The 9,208-nt window shown below is 41.5% G+C and overlaps 2 protein-coding genes across 3 annotated transcripts; one reads left to right on the forward strand and one right to left on the reverse strand.

The window, feature by feature from the left end:
• Positions 1 to 65: 65 nt before the first annotated feature.
• LOC113036440 (transmembrane protein 109) lies at positions 66 to 3,969 on the forward strand. 2 transcript variants are annotated; one of them, XM_026192807.1, is made up of 4 exons: positions 66 to 1,151; positions 1,521 to 1,580; positions 2,869 to 2,971; positions 3,283 to 3,969. In XM_026192807.1, exons 1-4 carry the CDS (start codon positions 948 to 950, stop codon positions 3,636 to 3,638), a joined length of 723 nt encoding a protein of 240 aa, XP_026048592.1. In that variant the 5' UTR covers positions 66 to 947; the 3' UTR covers positions 3,639 to 3,969. The 2 variants fall into 2 exon arrangements, with proteins under 2 accessions (XP_026048592.1, XP_026048600.1); XM_026192815.1 differs by lacking the exon at positions 1,521 to 1,580 and having other exon boundaries at positions 67 to 1,151; positions 3,283 to 3,965.
• A 1,348-nt stretch (positions 3,970 to 5,317) lies between these two features.
• LOC113036450 (uncharacterized) lies at positions 5,318 to 9,208 on the reverse strand. Its single transcript, XM_026192828.1, has 7 exons — positions 8,959 to 9,208; positions 8,457 to 8,732; positions 7,453 to 7,740; positions 7,215 to 7,381; positions 7,036 to 7,128; positions 6,910 to 6,954; positions 5,318 to 6,800 (listed from the first exon to the last, which is right to left on the reverse strand). Exons 1-7 carry the CDS (start codon positions 8,996 to 8,998, stop codon positions 6,636 to 6,638), a joined length of 1,074 nt encoding a protein of 357 aa, XP_026048613.1. The 5' UTR covers positions 8,999 to 9,208; the 3' UTR covers positions 5,318 to 6,635.

Here is a 9,208-nt window from a genome sequence, read left to right on the forward strand (position 1 = left end):
AAATACAAGTCCCAGTGTGCAAATCTCTGTTTATCCCCGCTCAGCAGAGCTCTTTCCTCCCTCTGCTCCTCCTCCCCGAAGCCCCAGACGTGTTTGCACGCTGGAAACGGTCGTTAGAAACGCTGGAAGGAAGGGAGTGCCGAACGGGAACGGTGGCAAGAAGGGCTTTTTCTCTCTCGCTCTCTCACTCTTTAAATGTTATGCAACATAATCCATCACAGAAGTGCATTTTGATGCAAGTTCAGAGACAAAGGAGCACCAACCTCGATCGCTGTGGGGCTCAGAGCTGAAATAAGAGGCTTTAGGAGACTCGTGGCCAGCTCACACTCAGAGTTTCGGTCGTTTTCTTGCAGATCTGCCCAGGAAACAAACCACTTTTGGATTCATACACTGCGGGAGTTTTTTTGTTGTTGTTTTTAACTGTAACTTTCCGTTACGTTTTGACTGATGATCTCATATCTCTATCGCTGCTGGATCTAAGCCTTTAACGGTTTCTTACCAAATATAGCTGGAGCGTCCTTGGGGAGCGCAGAGTTCCAGGATTGGATATTTTTTGCAGTGCAGCCAGAGTTTATAATTAAACACCAATAGTAATAATATCCTCCTGAAACCGAAAGGATTTTTAAACCTGTGTTTTATCTGAATTTCAAATTTTACACTTGAATGTCTTATTATTTTTAAAAGCGTGCGCCTTCTACTGCCTGTCCTTCTGCCTGTTGGTGCTACATGTTGATTTAAAACTCGGTGTGCAGTCAGCGAATGCTCCCAACAGAAGCCATTTTTAAGTCTGTGATTTTCTGTCTGAGTCACTGAACACGAGCTGCTCAACCTGCTCTGAGCTGCAGCGTGAACCTGTGCGCGTTCACTTGGCACATTTTCCACACATTGTTCTCAAACCTCCTTTCAGTGACTCCGTGCGTCTGGGCTGAGAGCGCAGTGGATGTGCCATGGCTCGGGTTTTTCTTACTATCTGTGTGTTGGCTCTCGGCTTGACGGTGGCCTGGGCTGGAGCCGAAGCTCGGGCTGAGCAGGCCAAGGCGAACAGCCCATCGGTGGTTACACTGCGTACCGTTTTCACGGGAACCTGCCAGGAGATCCACCGGTACGCGGAGTCGTTAGTGGGAACCAGCGTGATACGATCAGCTGCTGAGGTAAAGAGGGGAGGTGCACCGCGGGATAACGCTCTTTTCCTCCTTGCACCAGGAAGTGGATTTGAATTGTTAAAATGCGGTGGTCTAACTTCACTATTCTCTCAGTATTCTCGCTCTGTGCTTAACTGTACCCGATTACTAATTCTGAAAGCTCCAACCTTTCTCTTTAACCTTTCTCCACCCATCACTTCACCCTCTACACACGCATTCCCCTCCATGTGCTCTTCAACTTGATAATCTCCCTTCCTGATCCCCCATCATCTTCTCTGCCCTCATTTTTCTGTCTTCTCCTCACCCCTTCGCACTCTTCCACACGCTCATCTCCGCCTCCCTGCTCCTTCTACTACTGGTGGCTCCCTTTTCCCTCAGAGTGCAGTGTTGTTTCTTGAGTCATTGCTTGGTCAGGAGAACGTCGGTACATTGGCCATGGTAAGCAACATTCCTGGGTGTTTCCATCGTGCTGCCCTGACATGGTGCCTTAAACAGAGCCCACTCACTTGGTTCAGTTTAGCCCCATGTCGTGTCATGTTGTGTTACACCATATAGCGCTGAGAGTAGAGAAGCTGTGTGTTTCAGTACAGTGATATTTGCATGTAAGGGCTCACTTTACTTGTGAGCTTTTGTGTGTGTGTGTGTGTGTGTGTGTGTGTGTGTGTGTGTGTGTGTGTGTGTGTGTGTGTGTGTGTGTGTGTGTGTGTGTGTGTGTGTGTGTGGAAACGTCATTGTGCATTAGTAGTTCACCATGAATCACCTAGTGTGTCTGAATGTGTGAGTTAACTTCCCGCATGCAGTCAAACTGAAAATAAAGCCTGTTTCTGCAACTTCAGATTTAAGCTAAACAAAAGATCTGGACACTGTGCTGATAGTTCCCAGTAAAATCAGTGTAAAAGAGCAAAATCTTTGGTATAATAGTGTAATAAGTAAATAAGCCCGATTTTACAGTTATGAAAGCTTTAAAAGTTTTGGAAATTAAAACCAATAGAAGGTTATTACACCTGTTTATGAGTTACACAGACACTGGCATGAAGTTCTTAAGTTTGTGGCCTTGTGTAGTGCAACAGGTGCAGATTAGATATGCGTCCAACTCGCTGGGCTCCCCTTGACCTTGCAGTACTGTGTCTGTGTGTGTGTTGTTTTGTGAGTCGGTGGTGGAGGGTGCACAGGAATAGAGAGGGGTGCTGTCCAGCTGTCACCAGCACGCACAGCTGTTTGTCCAAGTCAGCACATCTTCTATCTTAAGATGCCGCTCATAAGATAAGAGATAAGATAAGCTAAGATAAGATAGAACTTTATTAATCCCTCGGGTGGGTTCCTCTGGGAAATTCGACTTCCAAAAAAAGCACAGCAACGACCAAAGTTACAGTTACAGAACTGTTATATATATATATATACACACACACACACACACACACACACACACATATATAAATACAGAGACAAATATAAATAAAATATACAAAGGGGATAAATAGAATAAATAGGAATAAAAAATAAAAATACAAGTGAAATAAGGGCTATTAAAGTTCCCAGCTGAATGCGATCAGTGAGTTTGTACCAGCTGCTCCTGTCAGCATTATGAATCACACTGCCTGCACATTGTCTTCTGTCGTCTCTCTGCATGGTTTTCAGTCTGGCCAGTATGCCATGTTACTTAATTGTGGCCTTGTGTAATAACAAATGTAAAGCATGTCTCCACCCTCCTTGCACACCACTCCAGTTTTTTGAGATGGTGATCCGATTCCTGGCCGAAGGAGCTGCCAGCGGCCTGAATGTCATCGCTGTTTACGTCACAGAGATCCTCAGAGTCACTGGATTTGATGGTGGGTAGCAGGATGAGTCCCTATGTGTGTGTCTGTTTGTGTGTGTGTGTGTGTGTGTGTGTGTGTGTGTGTGTGTGTGTGTGTGTGTGTGTGTGTGTGTGTGTGTGTGTGTGTGCTCACGTAAAGTTGAATCCATGGCAATAAAAAATGCAAGTGAAAATATGCAGACTTGCCTCTCCCTCCGGGCAATTTGTAAGCCACTCCTTTTTAATTGTAAGTGTTTGCTCTTGTTGCTTCCTGTGTAACAGAAAGTATTTTCAAGCTTTATTCTTTTTAACAACACGGCTAAGCTGGATTTCCTCCCTCCACAGCTACACTGAAACTGCCCCACTTTACTCCAGAGGGTGTGACGGCCGTCGCCCAGTGGGGTCTGGTGGCCCTCATTGGCTACTGGTTGCTGTCCATCGTTCTGCGTCTGCTGATTGGTGCGATAAAGCAGGTCTTCTGGATTATCAAAACTGTCTTGGGACTCTGGTTTTTTGGACTGATAGTGACTGATAAGCAAGCGTCCGCAGACACCACGGCAGTTCGACTGGCTGGCTTAGTGCTGGTATGCGTCTTTTTGACGCTGCTCACTTCGAGCTCTGAAAAGTCTTTTGTTGTGGAGGATCGACTGAGGCGCCTGGAGGGCCGAGTGAACGCAGTAGAGAGTAAGAAAAAGGAGTAGTGATGAGAAAAGGCAGACAGGAGTTAAGATGGACAAAGGTGATGGCAATGCAAGTTAAGAAAAATAGTAACTGATTTCTGTCAGCCTGTTTGTGTGAGATATGGGTAATAAAGTAATCTCTGGGATTTTTAATCAAAAATGTTCTTTTCGTCTGCAATCAAGCCACATGAAACTTGTTTACTATGACAAACAAAATGTATTGAAAGGCTACACAAGAAAAAAAATGACTGTGCATACAGGAAATAATTCCATAAATGAGATCATAACAGTCCTTTTCTGCCCTGTCTGTTGCACCATTTCAAACACAATAAAATATTTTACAAAATTTTCAGTTCAAAGAGAAAAGCTTCAGTCATGCAAACTCTGTGTGCATTTCAGCCAGCTGCTTACCATGACCACAGTTTCCACAGTGACAACTGAGCTAAATGAAAATGTTGTTTCCTTTGCAAGCACTGTGCAAAAAAAGCAAAGTATTCTGTTCCTTTGGTACACATTCCTGGGGGTCAACCATCAAAGAATGATGAATGGTGAACCATTGAGATGCAAAAGTACAATCTTTGACCTTCTGGTATCACTAAGGGAAAGTCCATTACAGCAGCCAATCCAACTGATATTTTTGTCTGGGCTGAAGTGGTTGACCAACTGCCAGACCAGCGTAACCCAGCGTAATCAGGCAGCTATCCTGATTGAGAACCTTCCATGCACTGATGGCATCTTAGATTAGGCTTCATAAGCACAAGCATCAAGCAACACATCTTATATTTGATGACTTATGTTCAATTAGCTACAGCCATGCCTCTTCACTCCCATCTGCCAGGCTGGGTCCCAACGGCTCTGTCATCTGGAAGCTTTTTAATCCTTTGGGTTCTTACCACCAATCTCCACCCCCACTGTCACATCAAGGGAATGGAGCAACCTGACCTCAGTGCCAAAATTATCACTTCTGCTTGCTCCCCTTCACCATCAATAGTCAAAATCCTCCTACGCTGTTCTTTGGTGGAGTGCCAAGCAGACCAGATACAATTCTATTGTGAAATCAACCTTTTTTTTCTCACCACATTAGTGAAAAAAGGAGGAAACTGATAGAGTGTTGCAGCTAAATGTATCTAAAATGAATTTCTTTTAAAAGATTAAAAGGATAAAGCAAGAATTAGACACCAGCTCTTCCTCTCACAGCTCTGCAACCCTTTTTATGCATTTGGATTTCCCAGGCCACAACTTCACTTAATTATACAGAAATGGCAAACCGATTCAGCAGCTAGCTTATGAACACTTTAGAGCACCTAAAGAGCCAGCTGTTTCCCTTAACAGAATTTAGAGAGCGTTAAATATTGGGCATATGTTCACCAGGTGTCCAAAACACAGATAAATGCAGATTTTGCAACTCCTTCCAAACTTTTCTTAGTTACTTAAAAGAAAATCTTCTAGTTACACTTCCCCAAAAACTTAAAAAGCAAAACAAACCCTAACTCAAGCTGTGAAAGAATGGAAGTGGATATTTTCACATTTTTGTTACACAATAGCATACATACTATAGCCTTTATAGGATTCCCACGTCTCTGATATAACCTACACAGAGATTGCCAATTATTGTGGGAAAAGGCTAAACAAAAACATATTAATTTTAAGTAACTTTAAGAAATTAAATGAGTCACACGAGGTTTTAGTGCTTAGAGTTTTATTTTGTGTGTTTCTTCTGCTATTACAAAGTTAGTTTGAACACATACTCCAGTTTTTAAAGCATGAGCTGATAAACCTTTTTAAATGTCTCTACACAGGACTACTTGTTGTGCGTGTCAGACAGGTCTGAGGTTCTGTTGTTTTTATTCTCAAGACAGAAAAGCCTCAGTTGTAGTTTGAGTCCTGCTCTGCTTCCTGTCTTCTGTGAACCAGCTGCTATGGCAGAAAGGAATTTATGTGCTTGGATGGGCTTTTGGCTCTCTAGTGACACTGTTGGAGGTGCTTTAAGTATTAGTGAAGGTAAACTGTGCAGGGGAACAAATGCAAATACCAAACAAGTTGTAGAGGTAGGATAATGCTAGCTTTAATGTAACAGATGTCTAAATACATGCTGATATGTCCATAAGGGTTTTTTAAAAGGTTTTACAGCATATAGTCTTCTCAGAAAGTGCTTAAATAACATACACACAATACACACAATCGACAGTACTTTCACAGGATGAAGGGGTATTGCACTTGTAACTAAATGTAACAGATCAAAAGTTCCCACATATGGACACAAATACATCAAATATATAAAAACAAAACATAAACCACATGTCAGGAGGGTAGGTCTTTGGTAAAGCATAGAAATATTTCCATATTGATGGCCCTTGCATTTCTAAGTTTGCTTTTTGTGTACAAGATATGATTAAATACTAAAATATGAACTCTTCATACAAGCAACAATAACAAAAAAGTCTAAAATAAGCGTCTTCATTAGCAGTCTCACATTTCATACAAACTGTGAATGCATCTTTCTCAGGAGCTAAAAACAGTTCCCTTATTTAAGTTAATATGACTCAGATTCCACATTTAACTGTAAAACCTCAGTTTTTGCAACGTGCCTACTGCATATATCTTCCCTGAAAATATCACATTCACAGTGGTCTGTAATGCATAACATATTCCTGACAGAACTATAGAGAACAGAAAAATGTATTTACAGTAGTGTTAATTAATGTGCCGTATCCCTTAAAAATCACAACATAAAAAACAAAAAGACAGAGGAAAATCCGAAAATACATATTTTCTTTCTCCTTGATAAATATGGAACTACAGCAGGCAGCAGTGAAGACACAAGCTTCAAAATGTTTTTGGTTCTAAGGTTTTTTTTATCCATAAAAAACTATCTGTAGAAACATAAATTTGTAAATGTACCAGTGGTTACAAAACATTTTTTTTCTTGGCTCAAAGATGTCAGGCAAGCCTATTCCCTGAAATGTCAAATTATCCCTTCGTCACCGTACTAAAGAACACAGTTCAAAATCAAGACTTTTAGAAGAAGATGAATTTTTCTGAGGTATAAACATCACAGTACGTTGAGGCTGAGCTGAGTGGCGGACCAGAATTGAAAATTGTCCCCTTCAATTCAAACCGTGGCTCAGGGTCGGAGGTGGGAGTGATGGTTGGAGCCTCTTCCTGCTTCGCTGGCGGTGTAACCTGGAGGAAAAAGACAGACGTGTCACTGCACATTTAGCCTTTAAACCAAGTCTCGTTTCTAAGTTTAAAGAAGTTTCAAAACTGCATTGAACATGCACTTAGGTCTCACCTCACAATAAGCAGGTGGAGAATCCGTAGCAGCAGAACTGTGTATCTGCAGAGTTCAACAACACACATTAATAGCAGGAAAGAGAGGAGAATAAAAATGGCTCAGGAGTTGAGTTCATACACTAACCAGCAGGTCAACTGGAGCATCAGGAGCCTCATCAGTGTTGGGTGGATTAGAGAGTTCACAGTGCTGGTTTGATCCCGGACCCACAGGCTCAAACTGCAGTTCGATTTAAACAGACAATATAAACACAACTAAAAAAAAATAAATACACAAAAAGCAAAAAAATAGCAGATCATGTTCACCTCATGGTAATACACAGCAGGCTCGCTATCATTCTCTGCAGCTGCTTCTGAGTTCTCCTTTGCTGAGGATCTCTCACCACAACAGCAGTACTTGCAGCAACACCAGCACAGTGTGAAGAACAACGCACCACCACCAATACCGAGGTAAGCCTGACTGAACTGTGGCTCTGAAACAAAGTCTGTTAATCAGCCCAAAGCAAACTATACTGTATAATGAAAATGATCTTAGTTTATTTACCTTCCATTTCCAGGAAAACTACCAAGGCTTTGTCATCATTATCATCTCTGACTTCAAACCATCCACTGCATGTCTTTTGGATGGCCTTGTGTACAATCCCACATGGCTTTAAAAGCTCAAACCCCACGCAATCCACTTGTTTCAAATCATGCTGCAGTCTGCCCTTAAGGACTATTGCAGTCTTACTGTTTTCGCCAGGGAAGAAGTAAATGTTGCAGGAGTGCGGTTCCAGATCAAAAGTGATGTTCAGGACTTGATTAGTCTCCAGGGTATAGCTCTTTGTGACCTCTGATAAAGAAAATATTAAAGTGATTTTTAAGTTAATGCACTAATGCATGAGGAATCTGTAGGAAGCAGGGGCAGCTCTAGGGGAGGGGTTGATGACGGGAAATCGTGAGGGACATACAAAGTGACACAATACAAATGACAAAAATTACATATGGAGAAATAAATAACAAGTTAATATTTCAACTCATTGTAGGGTGTCTATAGGACTTTTATCAACGTTTCCCCCTCAGTTGCACATGGTGATTTCCCCTGCAGTGGACGGGGTTTTTAAGTATATGATGTGTTCAACTTTGTCTTGGTTCGTGGTGTAAGTTTTTTGGGGGGTTTTGTGTCCGATTTAAGGAAAATTAAGTTACTGTCGTGTATGATGCTTCTGAAGATGAGCTGTGAGAATCTCCATAAAACCAGAACCTGTCCTTTTAAAAAGGCTTAAAACGAACCAACCCATATGTCCTTTACTGAGCTTTAGATTTGCATTGCTCTGGTGGACTTTATAAAATCCAGTTTACAGAGTATAGAGCTATATGACTTAACTAAATGCATATTTGTTATATACCGCAGTTTGGCTTTAGAGACTTTAAATGTGCTGTTACAGTAGTGTTACACTCTCATTGATTTGTAGGTCAATCTAACTATAGGCTTGTGGTAAAAGTTTAGCACACCTGTAGAAAAAGAAAAAAAACATTAGATAAATCAAGGACTAAAAAGATCCACACCTTTTACGTCAATGATCTTCGCATGCATCAATTCCCCATAGTTGTCTTTGAATATGTAGCGGCCACTGTCTTTTTGGGCTAAAGAACTGATGGTATATAAGGTCTCAGTCATCTTCCATCTACTGCCCTCTTTGGGCTGATCTTCGTCACGTTCCCACAAGATCGTCCCTTCTGATTTGTTCTTGGGGATTAACTCGATAAAGTGAACCCTTCTTGACACCCTCATCCTGAATCTGTTTCCATACTCCACTTCATAATTTTCAACATTTTCAAGGCCTGGAGAGGAGAGAAAAATTATTAATGTATGTTGTTATTGCAAATTACTTTTGCTAATTCTGGCATATTTACATTGACATGTTCATAATTATACCGTGTTATCAGAGTTAAGAAAATTGCACTTAAATACAATAATAAAGGGTGATCCTGAGCACTGATGCTGAGTCCCAGACTTCAGCATTATTAAAGCTGCTTTACTAACGTGGAAATGAGCTTCCTTACTTACCAACACCAAGACTGGCAACTAGAAGCAGCAATAAGATCATGATGATGTGCAGGGATTCAGAGATTCCGAGTCTCGAATAAACAGTTAGGCACAAAGCACCCTGCGTTTGGGGTTCATTTGTACCTCTTTTAGTATATAGACTTCATATTACACCTACCCTACATAAATACATGGGTAGTAGAAGAAGGTTACAAAGTTAATACGCGCCGGTACGCTGTTAAAGTCGCAAAACGGAGAAACATTTTGTAAG

This window comes from Astatotilapia calliptera, chromosome 2 (genome assembly GCF_900246225.1).
Source record: "Astatotilapia calliptera chromosome 2, fAstCal1.2, whole genome shotgun sequence".
NCBI classification, from domain to species: domain Eukaryota; kingdom Metazoa; phylum Chordata; class Actinopteri; order Cichliformes; family Cichlidae; genus Astatotilapia; species Astatotilapia calliptera.

What these genes read in the sequence shown, in the direction of transcription:
- LOC113036450 (XM_026192828.1), bottom strand. Translation starts at nt 8,998, where the DNA reads ATGATCTTATTGCTGCTTCTAGTTGCCAGTCTTGGTGTTG. An exon ending in ATGCTCCAGTTGACCTGCTG is followed by an intron (nt 6,955 to 7,035) that starts GTTAGTGTATGA and finishes TGAACTCTGCAG; the next exon opens with ATACACAGTTCTGCTGCTAC. An exon ending in CTCCACCTGCTTATTGTGAG is followed by an intron (nt 6,801 to 6,909) that starts GTGAGACCTAAG and finishes TTTTTCCTCCAG; the next exon opens with GTTACACCGCCAGCGAAGCA.
- LOC113036440 (XM_026192807.1), top strand. Translation starts at nt 948, where the DNA reads ATGGCTCGGGTTTTTCTTACTATCTGTGTGTTGGCTCTCGGCTTGACG. An exon ending in TGATACGATCAGCTGCTGAG is followed by an intron (nt 1,152 to 1,520) that starts GTAAAGAGGGGA and finishes CTTTTCCCTCAG; the next exon opens with AGTGCAGTGTTGTTTCTTGA. An exon ending in ACGTCGGTACATTGGCCATG is followed by an intron (nt 1,581 to 2,868) that starts GTAAGCAACATT and finishes ACACCACTCCAG; the next exon opens with TTTTTTGAGATGGTGATCCG.